This window comes from Lepisosteus oculatus, chromosome 5 (genome assembly GCF_040954835.1).
Source record: "Lepisosteus oculatus isolate fLepOcu1 chromosome 5, fLepOcu1.hap2, whole genome shotgun sequence".
NCBI classification, from domain to species: domain Eukaryota; kingdom Metazoa; phylum Chordata; class Actinopteri; order Semionotiformes; family Lepisosteidae; genus Lepisosteus; species Lepisosteus oculatus.
This window is the reverse complement of record NC_090700.1, coordinates 4228255-4244957: the sequence shown is the minus strand read 5'-3', so window position 1 is coordinate 4244957 and position 16703 is coordinate 4228255. Positions and strand designations below refer to the sequence as shown.

At 44.6% G+C, this 16703-nt stretch overlaps 3 protein-coding genes across 4 annotated transcripts; 1 reads left to right on the top strand and 2 right to left on the bottom strand.

Moving 5' to 3' along the window:
- Positions 1–1024: 1024 nt before the first annotated feature.
- LOC102696168 (cystatin-B-like) lies at positions 1025–3185 on the bottom strand. The gene is made up of 3 exons (XM_006627740.3): positions 3019–3185; positions 1896–1997; positions 1025–1278 (listed from the first exon to the last, which is right to left on the bottom strand). The coding sequence occupies exons 1-3, from the start codon at positions 3088–3090 to the stop codon at positions 1150–1152; spliced, it is 303 nt and encodes a 100-aa protein (XP_006627803.1). The 5' UTR covers positions 3091–3185; the 3' UTR covers positions 1025–1149.
- Positions 3186–7403: 4218 nt separating this feature from the next.
- On the bottom strand, positions 7404–10678 carry LOC102695447 (cystatin-B). The gene is made up of 3 exons (XM_006627736.3): positions 10458–10678; positions 8523–8624; positions 7404–7657 (listed from the first exon to the last, which is right to left on the bottom strand). The coding sequence occupies exons 1-3, from the start codon at positions 10527–10529 to the stop codon at positions 7529–7531; spliced, it is 303 nt and encodes a 100-aa protein (XP_006627799.1). The 5' UTR covers positions 10530–10678; the 3' UTR covers positions 7404–7528.
- A 1366-nt stretch (positions 10679–12044) lies between these two features.
- LOC102695577 (thiosulfate:glutathione sulfurtransferase) lies at positions 12045–16615 on the top strand. 2 transcript variants are annotated; one of them, XM_006627992.3, is made up of 4 exons: positions 12045–12513; positions 14630–14752; positions 15538–15700; positions 16039–16615. In XM_006627992.3, exons 1-4 carry the CDS (start codon positions 12333–12335, stop codon positions 16091–16093), a joined length of 522 nt encoding a protein of 173 aa, XP_006628055.2. In that variant the 5' UTR covers positions 12045–12332; the 3' UTR covers positions 16094–16615. The 2 variants fall into 2 exon arrangements, with proteins under 2 accessions (XP_006628055.2, XP_069045983.1); XM_069189882.1 differs by lacking the exon at positions 12045–12513 and adding an exon at positions 13786–13906.
- Positions 16616–16703: the final 88 nt, after the last annotated feature.

The following is a 16703-nucleotide window of genomic DNA, read 5'->3' as shown; positions in this document are numbered from 1 at the left end:
CGTGTGCAAAGAGTCCCACAAGGAGAGCAGCTGAGGCTCAAGCTGAATTTTTAGAAGCTCTAATGGTGCAAGGCTCTAAAAAGGATTTTGTAACTCTTGCTGTGTGCTCAGATCTTTGAGTAGTGCCCCACTTAAACTGGAACATTTTGCCAAGGAACCAGAGGCCGTTTTCAGATCTGTTCAGAGCAGAAATCAGTTTGCTGACTTAGCCATAGCCAGAGGCGGGTATAACGGCATGGAATTACAAGATGTGTGGCCAGTGGTGCACAAGGAAAGCCCAGTGTATTAGCAAGGGGAGGACCGCTACACACTGAACACTGCTTACCATAAATGGTGCTGTTGTGAATACAATTGTTTTACTTTGCTGTAAACATTTTGTGCATGTGGTCTTTTTTAACAGCCAGTTCATCACAGCATCTAATACTGAACTCAAAGTTCCCATATAATGTAAACCTACGCGCTACAACCTTCTTACAGTTGTCCATGTGGCATTGAGGTGCTCGGTGCAGCCCTACAGGACGTTTTTACTGTGGATTCATTCATTATGCTGATGATCGTTCACCAGCAACGACTGTGGCCGAAACCAGGAACATAACGCTGCAAGTGGGTGTTTAGAGCAGTCATCTTAGAGAAGGTTCTTAGAAAAGGGTGTTTCTGCTTTCTGATTCATCATGTTTTGTGCTCTCACCGGGTTCCCGGCTCACGCCCTGGAAGAGCACACAGGCTGCATTCCCCAGCAGCCAACAGAAAACTCCATCAATCATTTCACTCGCCCTTCAGTACGTGTTGCCAAAGGCAGCTTTTCGAATGTGTAATAGGTCTTAGAGGAGGAACAAAAGTTTTAAATGTCATGGGAAAAGACAGAAAAGAAAACCACAGTTCTATTGCTCCCCCTCCACGTCAAGCACAAGTGATTCCAATCGGTATCTGCTTCTCTAGAAATGATACTGTTGGCAGTCTTAAAACCTAACAACCCATCCCCCTTGCCCAAAAATGTCCCAGAACAAAAATAATGACGATGGTATTTTAAGGTCTTTGAAACTTCATTTTAATGTGCAACAGAGATGACTGCATGATTACAAAACATACTGGAAGTGTAGTGATGACAGCATTCTTCACTGTGAGGCTCTGGACAACAGCACTGCAGGATCAGAAATACAAAATCTCATCATGCTGGGCCTTGGAGGTCTGAATACTGTGGAGGCTCAGCTTTGACCCGGCATGAGGCAGGGTCTCGTAAACACGGATGTGCAGGTAATCCTCTCCTCCCACATGCACCTACAATGGAGATACAAGGTGAAACATGCATGTTCGCGCATCAGACTCAGGGGGTTCTCCACCAGAACACCCCCACTAAACGTGCACAGTGAGCAATATGCAAGGTGAGACAGTTGTTCTGCGGGATTACTATGTCCGAGGCAATGCGTTCATGTGCACCTGGAAAGTATAACTGTCCAAGTGAAAGCCTGAGCAAGATGCTCCCCATTTGTAAATTAAACTCTAAAAAAATGCATTTATTCTAAAAAGTATTTACACAGGCTACTTCCACTGCACTCAAATGCAAACAGTCTGGGTGGGTTGTCTTTCTTAATAAGAAGGTAATAACAGTGTGAAGATGTGGTCAGGACTCTGGCCTTGCAAGTGAAAGGTTGTGGGTTCGAATTCCAGGTGGGACACTGCCTTGAGCACAATGTGTCACGCACACGGTTTCAGTCAAATGCATCAGCCTCACCCTGATGTATGCAAGTGTACCAACATAAGCCGCTACGGATAAAACCAAATTCATAATGACAAATGGACAAACATGCAGACAAATGGACTGCAGGGGCCAGGGAAAAAAAAAAAGTCTAATTGTCTGCGATTTTCAAAATAGCCACAGGCATGATTTTTCCTACCTTAACGAAGTAATTGGTTCCAGCCACCACCTGCGACTTGAACTCCTTCGCAGTGAAGACCTGGAACTTCTTTCCAGCCTTTTCTTCCACCTGGGGCTTCACCTACGAAGTACACGCGACCAGGGCTGCGTTACCCTTCAGGAGATACTACACCTGGGTCAAGGTTCAGGGCCACTCTAGGTGCTAGTGTGCATACAAGTCTGCTTAAATACTCCCATTCTGCCAGTACAGGTAAACTGGTCGATTGGCAAGACTGCTGTGTTGCTATTTCAGATCAAAGTTTATCTATCAAATGCACAACAATACAGCGTGCAGCAGTAGTTGCTGGCAATGAAATGTCTTTTCTGCGAGCTCACAAAAATCACAAGAATCACAGAACTGAGGTTATGAAAATAAGGTTACATAATAATAGATGTAACAGAAACGGAATAAAACTCAATATGAGTAGAGCTGCTGTGTCCATGGTGTATGCAATATATACAAGTAGTGCAGTTATGCTGAATACAGTGAAAACTGTGTGTCCGTGTAGCCATTACTGGTGATGTGCTAAAGGAAATATTTCAGATAGGCCAGTCTGTTTAGAACGATCAGCAGATGTCCTGGGGACGTGAGTGGATGTATGATAAAGACCAGGATAAGATGGTAACCACACGTTAGTCAGTTCTAACCCATGACGATGACTCCGTCACAAAACGTTCTGCATTTTAGAGAGAAGCATGACTTTATCGCACCCAGCACTTTTTCTGCTGATGAAAGCAGTAAGGATTTTTTTTTTAAAAAAAGCAAACATCTGGAGAGTAACTTGAATAAAAGATCCGTGAGCATACTGAAGAGTGCACGAGGCTTTAAACCGAAATACCAAAAGTATAATAACATTTGGTCTCGGCGATGCAGCTCAGCTGAAGTATTTCATCACAAGTAGGAACAGTCATTGTCAGGATATTAAATATTGTATTTCTCAAGAGGACTTACTCCAATACAATATCTTCAGTGACAATTATAACAACATAACACTAAAACACACTGTGCTGAGTACTTTCAGAGTTGATCCTACTCCACTCAATGAAGTTCGGACAGAATTCAAGTCCCCCCGAACAATTTTAATTCCCACTTGAACACTCACCTCGTCACAGATCGCTTGCACCTCCGCGGTGGCGGGTTTGGCCTCGCTGGTTCCTCCGCACAGCATAGGCATCTTGACAAAAAGAGCAGTGATGTGACCAGTAAAGAATGAAACACACCCTGCCAGCAGATCTGTGATTGCACTGTACAGACTGCACACTTTATAACTCTGACACTTCCCCGTCTCTGACGCGCCCTGGATCATATGACTCTACCGGACTGTACCATTCTCCCCAGCCCGGGGAGCCGAGACATCGTTTGAAAAATAAAAATCGATTGTCACAGATTCCTGTACAATATTATCAATCATTAATACAATTTTTCAACTCAAATTTTAAATTAAACGCGAAATGCAAAACGGGGTTGGGGCTACTGGAGTTCTCCAGTGTTTAATGAGAACTGAAACTCAAGTCTCACTTTTTTCCCCCAAGCTTTACTGAACATTCAATAATAATAATAAGAAGAAGAAGTAAAGTAGAAACAGTACCCAGAAATGTGAACAACAGAACCTCAGACCTATACGTCTCCAAAGACCATTACAAATCTGAGCAAGTCCCGTAGCGAGCGGACACAGTACATTGGCACAATGTGTTGTTACAGGAGCTCCCTTGGATATACAGTTTTATCCCAAGCCTGGTGCTCCCTTGTGCACGACAGCTTGAATTTGCGTTCCTCAAGTGGCTGCTCTCCGCTGCAGGCGGACTTGCTGACAGGTTGGTGGCGATACTGGGGGCAAGAGGCACGGAACCAGTACTAATGGTGGAAATGAAGGGTTTGAATCGCCGGGTTGGCAACACATCCGGACATGGACAGTACCTGCGGGTTACAGCACATCAAATATACGGCCACCAATAACGAATTCAAGGTGTCAGTGAGAACAGCAATTCTAAAACTTCCGAAGTGTTATTTATTGAAACCGAGTGAGGGGCTCAGTGCTAGTATAGGCTTCTCCTGGCCTGGGTCATGCACACTCATCCACATGTTGAGGAAAAGGGGAAGGATGACTCCTCACCAGATGACTGCTCAGTAGACCACTGCCTGCGCTCTTTGCGCCACTTGACTCACAGAAGCGCATTTTCTCAGGTGTAATAAGGGGTTTAAGCCCTGCAACCCGACCATCGTATCCCTCTCTATGAAGTACTCGCTGAAACTGCTCATGCCTTGGATTGACATTTGCAGTCAACCGATTCAGAGCAGTTCTGCCTTACATCTCAAACCAATTCACAGACACCGCAGTCGAGGGGCATGCTCTTTCGTCCACAGGTGGCCCTGATGTCTTTCTCTCAGACGTCCTCATGAAATATCAGCAGTCTGAGCTGCCTTCGCTACTGACTCTCCTGCCAAATGTGCCCCAGCCACCAGCCCTCTCTCGCAGCCGCCGAGTCGCTGCAACTAAAAACATCTGGGAAACACTGCTCACTGCTCTCCCGGTTGCATAGAAAGGCGGCTGACCGGCTTGAACCCAAAAGAGAAGAATTCACGCCAGAATTGCTACATATTTTACAGATGCAGCCTTTGAACTCACTGAAAAAAAACGCCAGGGGCGACGCGAGTCTTGTTGATGGAGCTGGGGATCATTGCTGAAAGCTGTCTATCCTGTCACAAGCTGCGGTAAATTCCTATTCGCACTGATTTTGGTGTGAACAGCTAACCAGAAAGTCAAGTCGTGGCGCCTCTTGAACGCCAGCTGGGAACCTGCAGGCCGACGCGAAGACCCCGCCGGGGTGCCCGGGCAGGCGCCTGAGTGCACAGTACTGCTCCTGCTAACGAACTAAACTAGCCATCAAGGGAAACCAAAGGAATATTATTATTACACAGGGATTTCAGAACACTAATATTGAAATCTCCCTGTTATTAACACACGTAAGACATTAGGAAATTAAGGCATTGTGTAATTAATAATAATAATAATAATAATAATAATAATAATTCCTTACACTTTTATAGCACTTTTCTAGACACTCCCCTCAAAGCACTTTACAGGTAACAGGGATCCCTTCCACCCCCACCAGTGTGCAGCCCCACCTGGATGATGTGGTGGCAGTGCTCCAGTACTCTCCCCACACACCAGCTCTCAGTGGGGAGGAGAGCAGAGTGATGAAGCCAGTTCACCGATGGGGGTAATTAGGAGACCATGACTGATAAAGGCCAGGGGCAAATTTGGCCAGGACACCGAGTCACACCCCTACTCTTTTAGAGAAACGCCTTGGGAGTTTAATGACCACGGAGACTCAGCACCTCGGTTTTACATCTCCTCCGAAGGACGGCGCCTTTTTACAGCATAGTGTCCCTGTCACTATGCTGGGGCAGTAGGACCCACATGGACCGCAGGGTGAGCGCCCCCTACTGGCCCCACTAACACCTCTTCCAGCAGCAGCCTTAGCTTTCCCAGGAGGTCTCTGATCCGGGTACTGACCAGGCCCACACCTGCTGGGCTTCGTAGGGCTGCCAGTGGTGAGTTGCAGAGTGACATGGCTAAAAAAGTACACAATGTCTTGTAATCATTATTGAGAGGTAAAACCAGAATAGTAGTGGTAGAAATTAATTGGAAAAGAGAAGCAAAGGTAAAACAAACAACAACAATAAGAAAAAGAAGAATCGTCATGATCACCATCATCTTCAATATTTTCTTTGGACACATAAAACTCTTGGCACTGCATAGTTAAGGACCTTTTTTCATGTTGTGCATAGATTTAAAATTAAAATAGATGGTAACTGTGTTTTTTGCTAAGGCAGCCCAGAAACAGTATTTGTTTTGGTTGTTTCCTGTTGTTGTTTTGGTTATGTCCCGTTTGTAAAATTCTGGATCGATCTGCAAGATTAGAAAAAAGAAGGTTTCACATACTGACATTTGTTTTAAGAGAAAGAGATGTTATGTTACTTTTTAGCCCCATTGGAAAAAAATACAAAACTGTTATTTGTCATTATACACGTTATTATATACATAAAATGAAATGGTCTGGGAAGAGACCTACATTTGAACACTTAAAATAGAAAAATGGGGCGTATCTCCAAACTATTTCTAAATGTAAGAACACAAAAGCTTTGGTTCTCTTATCTTTATTTACATCATTTAATCTTTTTCTGTAAAATGCCGCTGGATTATGTACCCCCTGATGATGTTGTATTGTATTTTTTGTTGTTGCAATTAAATTTAAAAAAAAAAATGTTAAGGACTTTTTATCCAACATGGGTGGCACCCAGTGAACGACTGAACTGAGGATTCAAATGCATTTGTTCAGTTGAGGCCTTTTAGAGAGATTTAGAACGGGCTTATCAGTTCTTTTAAGAAAATAATTGTGGAAAGACTCTTTCTCTCTCAACAGAGACAGATGGCCTATGGACTTTGAGTTAAAAAAGCATTACATTTGGGGCTCTATCTTGATCTTGATAAAATACACATTTGTGCTGCCATTCAAACTTGGGAATCAGACGCAACTTTTGCGCAAGATTTGGAGATTTCACTGGGAGGAGTCGCTGGAAGGCTCTAAGTGAGTATTTGCGAAATTTCTCATGTCTCTAAAGCCATCTCCCATCTCACAGGTGGTCACCATATTCCACTGTTCTCCGATTCATATGTATCAGAGAGGATAACGGGTCAGTCTACTAGAGTCACTTTAAATGGAGCAGCACACTTCCTGCAACTACTTTTCAGTGTCTTTGCTTCTTTCACTTCTCTGCCTTTTGGCTCAGATCAAAATAGCATGTGTAATTTTCAGTGTCTTCAACAAAACATTGAATAAGAAGTCTTTTAAAAAAGACCAACCGGTCTGACAGACTAGACCACATGCACTCCTTCATCTAATATCTGCAACCAGCTTGTAGCTTTCCCTGTACCTTCGACGTGCTGGGCATGGAAGTATGTTTTCACTGTGGATTCAATCATTACGTTGATAACCATTCACCAGCAACCACTGTGACCAAAACACCCTATAAGTAGTCATTTACAGAAGTCATCCATTAAAAAGAAGGCGTTTCCATTTCATGCTTCACCATGTTGCAAGAGAAGGAAATCGTTTTTTTGCTCTTTACAATTCTTGACTGTGTGTACCTTATGCACAAGCAGCAATGTGAATAATCCGTCAATCCTCTTACTCCTCCTTCAGTAAATATTGCCAAAGGCAAAATATAACCGGTAATGGAGGAGAAAAAAAAAATGTCACGGGGAAAATGAAAACAGCATTTCCAAAATCACAGCACAGAATGGCATCTACTGCAAGACCAATGAGCACTTCTAGCGCTGCCCCTCCTTGACGAGCAGTTTTTACTCCATTCAGAAGACGCTCTTCTAGAAAGAATAAAGAGTCTTAAAACTTACATTACAGATTTTAACAACCCATCCCCCTTGCCCAAAAATGTCCCAGAACAAAAATAATGACGATGGTATTTTAAGGTCTTTGAAACTTAATTTTAATGTGCAACAGAGATGACTGCATGATTACAAAACATACTGGAAACGTAGTGATGACAGCATTCTTCACTGTGAGGCTCTGGACAACAGCACTGCAGGATCAGAAATACACAATCTCATCATGCTGGGCCTTGGAGGTCTGAATACTGTGGAGGCTCAGCTTTGATCCTGCATGAGGCAGGGTCTCGTAAACACGGATGTGCAGGTAATCCTCTCCTCCCACGTGCACCTACAATGAGAAACATGCAAGTGAGGGCATCAGATTCAGGGGGCTCCCCACCAGGAATACTCTGCCGAATGTGCACAGCAAGCAACACGCGAGGCGAGACGGCCTTTCTCCGGGATGACCAAAGCTGAGGCAGCGTGATCGACTGCACCTGGGAAGTGCAAGCCTGAACAAGACCCCCTTTCTTTTTAAACTACAGTCTTAAAAAAGACTTGACTATTTCCGCAGGCTAGTTTCACTGCACTCAAAGGTAGAGAGTCGGGGTGTTGTCATTTTATTAAGAATGAAACAGCAGTGGGGCACCACTATGACACAGTGGCTAGCACTGAGCCCTGGGCTCAATTCCTGGAGCACCGCCCACGTGCAGTTTGTACGCTCTCCCCATGTTCACCTAGGTTTCTTACAGTCCAGAGGCATGTTGGGAGGTTAACTGGCTTCTGGGAAAATAGGCCCTGGTGCGAGTGCTTGTGTGTCTGTGTGCGTTGTGCGAGGGGCTGGTATCCCCTTCCAGGGTGCATCCTGTATCCTGCCTTACATCTGTTGCCTACAGAGACAGGCTCCGGATCCTCCACGACTCCGAATTGGAAGAAATGGATAGGGAACGATTGACTGGAAATAGCAGTGTGGAGATGTGGTCCAAACTTTGGAATTGTAAGTGGAACGTTGTGGGTTTGTATTCCAGGTGGGACACTGCTGTTGTAGCCTTGAGCAAGGTTTCAATAAGAGAGCCTGATGTACAAATACAATCCACTCTGGATGAAACCAGTCAAATTCAAAATGGCACAATGACTGCACGTGCCAGGTAAAAAAAAAGACCGTTTAACTTAGTGAAAGAGTTTAGAAAAACCATGAGCTTCATTTTTCCTACCTTAATGAAGTAATTGGTCCCAGCCACCACCTGCGACTTGAACTCCTTCGCAGTGAAGACCTGGAACTTCTCTCCAGCCTTTTCTTCAGCCTGGACCTTCACCTACAAAGTACATGCGACCATAATAATAAAAACTCCTCACACTTATACAGTCCTTTTCTGGACATTACACTCAAAGCACTTTACAGGTAATGGGGATCCCCTCCACCACCACTGTGCAGCCCCACCTGGATGATGCTCCGGCAGCCAGAGTGCACCAGTCCACTCCCCACACACCAGCTCTCAGTGGGGAGGAGAGCAGAGTGATGAAGCCAGTTCAGAGATGGGAATTATTAGGAGGCCATGATTGGTAAAGGAGATTTCCCAGGGGGAAATTTGACCAGGAGACAGGGGTCTCCCCTACTCTTTGAGAAACACCCTGGGATTTTTAACGACCATGGAGAGTCATGACCTCGGTTTTACAGTGCCACAAAAAAGTATTTGCCCCCTTCCTGATTTCCTCTATTATTGCATATTTATCTCACTGGATGTTTTCAGATCTTTAGACAAAATCTAAAATTAGATAAAGGGAACTTGAGTGAACAAATAACACTTTTATTATTATTCTATATATTTAATAAAATTATCCAGCACACATATGCCCTGTGTGAAAAGGTAATTGCCCCCTTACACTTAACTGGTTGTGCCACCTTGCAAGCAAACGCTTCCTATAATACAATATCTGTTTTAGCCCACTCTTCCTCACAGAACTGCTTTAATTCAGAAACACGGGTAGGTTTTCAAGCATGCACTGCTCGTTTCAGGTCCTGCCACATCATCCCGATTCAGTTTAGGTCTGGACCTGGACTAGGCCACTCCGAAACTTTCATTTTGATTCTTTTCAGCCGTTCTGATGTGGACGTGCTTTTGTGTTTTGGATCACTGTCTGGCTGCACGACCCAGCTACGCTTCAGCTTCAGCTCACAGACGTTTGACCTTAAGAATGTTCCGATACAAAGCAGAATTCATGGTTCCTTTAATTACGGCAAGTCATCCAGGTCCTGAGACAGCAAAGCATTCCCACTCCATCCCACTACCACCACGTTTGACTGTTGGTATGATGTTCTCACTGTAGAATGCTGCGTTTGCTTTACGCCAGACAATGTCGTCCAAAAAGGTCCACTTCTGACTCATCTGTCCATAGAACATTCTCCCAGAAGGCTTGGGGATCATCCAGGTGCTTCTTGGCCAATGAGAGACGAGCATTGATGTTCTTCTTGGTTAGCAGTGGTTTCCGCCTTGCTCCTCTCCCATGAAGCCTATTTTTTGCCCCCAGTCTCTTCTGATGGTGCAGTCATGAACACTCACCTTGGCTGAGGCAAGAGAAGCCTGCAGTTCTTCGGATGGTTTTTTAGGATCCTTTGTAACTTCCTGGATGATTTTACGCTTTGCCCATGGGGAAATTGTGGCAGGCCGGCCACTCCTGGGAAGATTCACTACTGTTCCAAGTGTTCTCCATTTGGAGATGATGGCTCTCACTGTGGTTCAGTGGAGTCCCAGAGCTTTAGAAATGGCTTTGGAATGCTTTCCAGACTGATAGACATCAGCAACGTTTTTCTGATCTCTTCAGGAATTTCCTTTGATCGTACCATAATGTGCTTGTTGAATCTTTGTGCTGGCAACTTGACTGTGATGGTAAGTGAGGTTTATATTGAGCAGGGCTGGCTGTAATCAAGCCTGGCTGTGTTCAATCAGTTGACTCCTGCAAGGACAGCTGCAATATTCCGTCCCACGCAATGCCAAGATCCAGATGTTTTCTTCATCTCTCAAGATAACCCCAACACAAGAACTTCAGTGACAATGATGACAACATAACAAAACAAAACTCACTTGCACAGAGTACCTGAAGAGCTCATCCCGACCCACTCACAATTCAATTCCCACTTGAACACTCACCTCGTCACAGATCGCTTGCACCTCTGCGGTGGCGGGTTTGGCCTCGCTGGTTCCTCCGCGCAACATAGGCATCTTGACAAAAAAGGGCAGTGATGGACCAGTAATGAATGAAACACTCCCGCAGTAGAGCTATAACTGCGCACTTAACTTTAAAAAAAAAAAACCACTGACACTTCCGTGTCTCTGAGGCGGCCTGGATCATATGACTTTACCGGACTGTACCACTCTTCCCAAGCCGGGGAGCGAAGACATCGTTTGAAAAATTAAACGCATTTTTGCTGATTTCTGTAGAAACAAAAATGGAAAAATTACAAGCCTTTCGCTCGAGTTTTAAAAATAAAGACACTTGAATATTTTAAGTTAACGGGGTAAAAAAGACAAAGCGTTCTGTATCACCCCACGTTTTCCCAATCACAGTTGGTTTTACCGGAGCTCGTGCGGCTGTTCGCCTTTTGAATTTGAAGTTTTCATGAACATCAAATTATACAAAGAAAAAAGGGTATCCAAAAAGACAAGTGAACAAAAAACAACAACAATACGCTACTTTTTACGTGCATCAATTGTGTTTTTTAACGGAGTTTAATATTGCCATTTTCACCTTGTAAGCGTAGTATTGAGTAGTATTAGACCATTTTGTTTTTGTGAATGTGATATTACTACGCAATATCGCCAACATATTAATCATAAATACATGTTCTTTTCCATATGACATCTTTCAAAGTATAACTCCATATCAAACTTCTTAAATCCAACTTTCACATGTAAAGATAAAGTTTTGCAAGTCAGCCCCAAACAACTTGGTATGTATAAAGGAGACAAATAAATGTATCAGTTCCTTTACCAGCCTTACAGAACATGCATGTATCATCTTTCTCATGTTTGAACCTAGAAAGTGCTAGTTCAGCAGTATAAAAGCAATGAACAATTTGTCACGGGTTGATAATTTCCTGTTATTGTAACTTTGTATTTCATTGTTGTCACCTGATTTATTTTCTGCCTCGTTTGCCTCTGTCTTCCGTAAGGTATCTTATTTTTGTTTCTTCCTGCATTAGGCTAACAGCAATACACTTTATTTATATAGCGCATTTAAAAGCAATTATCTCAAAGACCATTATGTGCTCCAACTTTGCTGGGCTAGTTACAATAATTTCGCTAGCTTTTGTGCAACAGCCCAAACCGCCTTCGGTCAGCTGATGAGAAGAGGGGGTGCTTGCACAATTTTGCTTAGCTTTTCAAATCTTGGCACGTGTGTTTTGGACCGTGGAGGAAAACAAAACGCCCCACGCAGCCACGGAGAGAACATGCAAACTCCTCACAGACGTGTCCGAATTGACGGGTTCGAAACGATATCTGACTTCTGCGTTTGTGAAGATTCCTTTAACCACAGGCTTCTCCAATCCTGGTCCTGTGAAAACCTCAATCCCGTCAGTCAAGCAGGTCGCCCTTAATCACTGTTTGTTAAAGGTGGGGATTACTGGCAAGGTATTGCAAGTTCTCGATCAATTAAGCAAGTTTTCTTAAAACCGTGGTCAATACACATGACCATAATCATCGAGGGCTAAAGGGTATCGCTAGTTGTTGTTCCAAGGAGTCTCCGAATAGTCTATTCGATCAAATCGCTTGTTTTAATTTTAACACCTGTTTTCCAGGCCTTCAGCAACGGGTTATTTAGCGATTACCAATAAATGCAGCTGCTGGGGGGTGGGCGCCTCTTGAATTGGGATAGGAGACTCGCACAAAGAATAAATACAGGCGTAACAGCAGCGGGCGCCTACGAGGCTTGTTCCGGGATTTATGCAGTACCGTGCGGTTTTAGCAACCTTATTTACATAGGCGCTTCGGCCAGGATACGGGAGCTGCATCCCCAGGGAAGCCATGCGTCTCGGCCTGCTGGTGTTGAACGCGGTCGCGCTGCTGGCGCTCCGGAGGGCGGTAGCGGCTGGTGCTGAAGCCCTCGGTGGCGGCGGCGGCCCCTCCGTTTGCGGCAGCAACAAGCCGTACAGCCTCGGCGGTGTGAGGGCCTCGGCCGCCGAGCTCCCGGAGTCTCTCCCCGGAGGTACAGAGTTCACGCCCTTTAACTGTCACCTGTGCCCCGGCTCTTAAGGTCATCACCTAGAGGGGGCAAAGCCTGTCGAGTCGAGTCCGATGTGTTTGCACTAACGTTTAAGTATTAATTTGTCTTCACTTACAGTGAATACTGCTCAGCCCAACACTGGTATTTGGGTGCAACAGGGGGTCGGTTGTTCATTACTTCTGGCTTGAATTGTTCAGCAGTGCCTTTACGTATTGAATGACAGCGTGTATGGGTTCCGTGCCTGTGTCACGCCAGTGTACGATCTGTATTCGCTCCTTAACGCAGCCGGGACACCGCCTGAGTTAGCTCTACGTGCTGAAAATAGTGTATGTTCTGGTGTGTGTGTGTGTATATATATATTTGCTTAATTAAACTCCAGGTAGCATTGAACAGTTGGGCTGTTTTTCGATCAAATGCAGTGAATTTACATCGTATACTTTTTAGTGTGTATGCGGTGGTGGTGGTGGTGGTGGTGGGGGGGAGATCTGATTTACTGGTGAGTTGTGGGTAAATTCAGGATTGCCTCCTTTAAGCTCATGAAAGTAGATGTAATCGGGCTTTTTTTTAGAGATTTAGTGGTGGCGGGAGTCCTACAGGTCCTCAATTTCTTAGTACGTCAGAAATTGTTCTTGGGTAAAGGAAGGAAAAAGCTCTAAATATCTGAATGGTACTTATCCATTACCACACTTCACAATTTAAGGTGTGCAACTATTATAAACAGTATGGTACTGTTGACTTTTTTTTACAATTATTATTTTTTTAGTTCTGGGTGAGTTTCTCGCCTCTTTTTCATGCAACATTCTCTTTAATGTATACCCTAGTGTGGTTGTACTTCTATTATTGACACTCCTTTCAGTCACCCGACAAGAATCCACTTGACCTGACTTTGCAATCTCGTTCTTAATCGTGTTTGGTATCCATTTACGGTTAAATACCATATGGTGGCGCTGTTGCAGAGATATTGGATTTTCCTGAATGCAAGGATCCTTCTTCGCAGGAAGGAGGGGTTAGGTAACTGGACTATTAACCAGAAGACTGTGGACTCAAATCCTAGGAGGGACACTGCTATTGCATTATTATATTTGTATAATTATACGTTGAGGAATGTGCTTTGCATGGGTTGGTTCTGTGACTTGCCCTGCTGTATAAAGACTGAAACAAATCTCGGATAATCAGATGGATTCCTAATACTCGGAGTGGCAGTGAACTTGGTAGTGAAAGAGGCACAGGACTGAACTTTCTGGTTTATCTGCTTTTAATGTTGTTAAATTCTTCGGCTGTGCTTTGTCATGTCATTTGAGCTACCAGCGCACATGGTAACTTATCAGTGTATGAATAATTAAAAAAAAACTATTCCTGTGGATAATCATGGCAGGTATGTTTCGATTTTTTTTTTAATTTGTGTTATAAAAAAATTCTGATTGAGGCTTATTAAGATAATAAAATGAGACTTAAGAACTGACTTCTGGATAGTAATCTTGTTCTGTGATTTTTCTCCGCGTCTGTTTTTGAATCCCTCCCATTCTATTGAACAGCACATTTGTCTTGATCTTAAATTGCGTTAAAGATGTGAGAGGGAGAGTGACTGACTAACATTTGAGCCATCCTTATCTTGGACGGAGGAGGGCCAGCGTTTCGGCAGGTGCTGCTTCTTTTAAGAGCAGGGAACAGTAAAACTGATCCACTCATGAGCTGATTCGGGTTATTAAGAGCTCAGCTAGACTGAAAAGCTGTAGATGCTGGACTTCCAGGGTTCAGGACCTCTGACCTAGACTATTTGTTTGGGGCTACTCAACCTGGACTTGACTGGAGCAGCAACATCTCTGAAATGATTGCTACTGTATATTAATCCTACCATTGAAGGAGCTGGTAACCCCATCTGCACCATTGTGGTGTTTTGAACTGCCACACATGCCTAGAACACACCAGGGCAAAACAATATTTCAGTCTGTAGTTTGTAGATCTTTACTGAGCTTGGGAAGTCTTTGATTTGAACTCCTTGCATCCAGATACTTTTCCCCTAGAAGAAGTGTTGCTCTTTCTGCTTGCTCCAGTTGGGGAGTAGAGTAGATGGTTGATGGCCATGATTCTCCTCCAGATAAGGTGGTCTCCTATGACGAGCTGAAGGACATGCTGGGGAGGCACGCTGTGCAGCTGTTTGATGTCCGAAACCCTGATGAGTTTGCTTCAGGGAGGATTCCTGGATCCACAAACATCCCTTGTGAGTATTGTGGCGTGTGTGTGGCAGTTCGGTGAAAGGAAAATTCTGCTGTTTAATCTGCCTGAGGGCCTCTCTGATAAAATGCTAGCTTTACTGCTTTGCTTCATGTCTGGTGCCTGGCTGCCTGTAAAGCAGGCTTCTGTCTTTAATTTCTGAGTGATGGGTGTATGGCTTTCAGGAGGGCTACTGGAATGCCAAAAATGAAGATGGGTGGTTGCTTCTGCTTGTTGCAAAGGGTTTTTCCAGATGGCTTCAGATAAGTTGTTTTGATATTTGAGAGGCACCACTGTTCTTGACGATGGCTGTTTTCATCCACCTGGGTGACCCAGAGTGCTCTTCTAACACTGCAATGTAAACGAGCCCCTCTCGGGGAAGGACAGTGAAGGTATCACTTGAACACAAGTTTATGCAACTTAAAACCAGGGTGTGTTGTCAGATGCATTTAAGTGCTTGTTGTTTTTAAAAGGTGGTATAAGAATATTGATGTAATGCACCAGAGTTTTAATTTAGCATGTAAAAAGACAAAATACTGCTTTCTGGAGGGGTGTTCTTGATTCTCTTCCAGTTTGCACAGTCGATGTGATGAAATGGGAGAAGTCGTGTTTGCAGAGACTTGCACTCATCCATGCAGAGCAGCTAATGAGATCGATCCATGAGGTTGTTCCCAGAATGGATCAATTTTTTTTTATTTTTTTTTTTAAAAGGGACCTCCAGATTTTGAAAACCACATTTGAAGGAAGCATTGTACGCTGATGGGTTTGTGCTTTTTAATATTCCCTTGGTAGTGGGGAAGCTAGAAGAGGCCTTGAAGCTGAGCCCAGAGACCTTCAGACAGCTGTACAAGGTGGACTCCCCCAAGAAGGACGATGCTGACATTGTCTTCCACTGCCAGTCGGGGCGCAGGAGTGCCATAGCCCTGCACACCGCGATGGGCCTGGGATACACCCAGTATGTAACCAGAACCTCTTCTCCATCAGCCCTAATATCCAGCACGGCAGTCCCTCAGGTCTTGAATTTCTCTCCTCCTTGGGAGAACTGTTGACTCGGTGCAGACAGATCTCCTGGATATTGCCTGAATTCCAGAAATGTCTGAAAGCCAATTTTCTGCTTTGTCCGTTTGAGCTCAAGGTATGGTATGGGAGGGGGGTGCAAAATTATCTAATGTGTGGTGTTGACACTTAAAGCTGCGTTTGTCTGGTTATGTTTGTGCTGAATGTTTTCTGTTGTCTTCCGATGACTATGGAGGCCAGCCTGGCTAACCCCAGTTCCCTGTCGCTATGCTGTAGGGCCAGGCACTATGCTGGAGGGTACAGCGAGTGGTCTCAGCGCCAGAGGAAATGAGGGCAGTCACCCCTGGGGAACTGTGTGGCTCACCTGGGGGCGGACGTCCTCTGCAGGAGAGACCACGTGTGTTCCATCAGACGGCTCAGAACCAGCATCGCACCCCTGTTCAACAACCGGCCCGCGTGTGTATTTTGCTGAATATCTTGCACCTCCACTGCCAGCTCCTGCTGCACCACAGCTGATCACCCCGCAGTACGTTTCCTTGCAGCGACAGTCTTTCAGAGGGGTGGGTTTGAATTTGACCAGGGTCAAAGAGGACTCCAACAGAATATGGAAGCTTGAAGTTAACATTTTATCCCTTGTACTGAATGAGTAACCGTTTAAATTTCCACGGTCTGTTCCAACTAGTGTTAGTGCGGAGGACATCGAGCAAAGACCTCGTTTACAAGCAATGGAGGAGAGAACTCCCTACAGGAGAGTTGCTTTCCCCGTTTTTAAATTTCCCCAAGACACTCCAGTGGGTCTGGATTTTAAAGTGTGAACTGTATGATGCAATAAAGGTTGGTCAGTGTTAAGTAACTTGTGCACTAGCCCTCCATCTCTGCCTGTCTGTGTTAGTGTTCAGGGTCACCTCTCTCTCTCCACCACCCAGCTGAGTGGTTGGCCT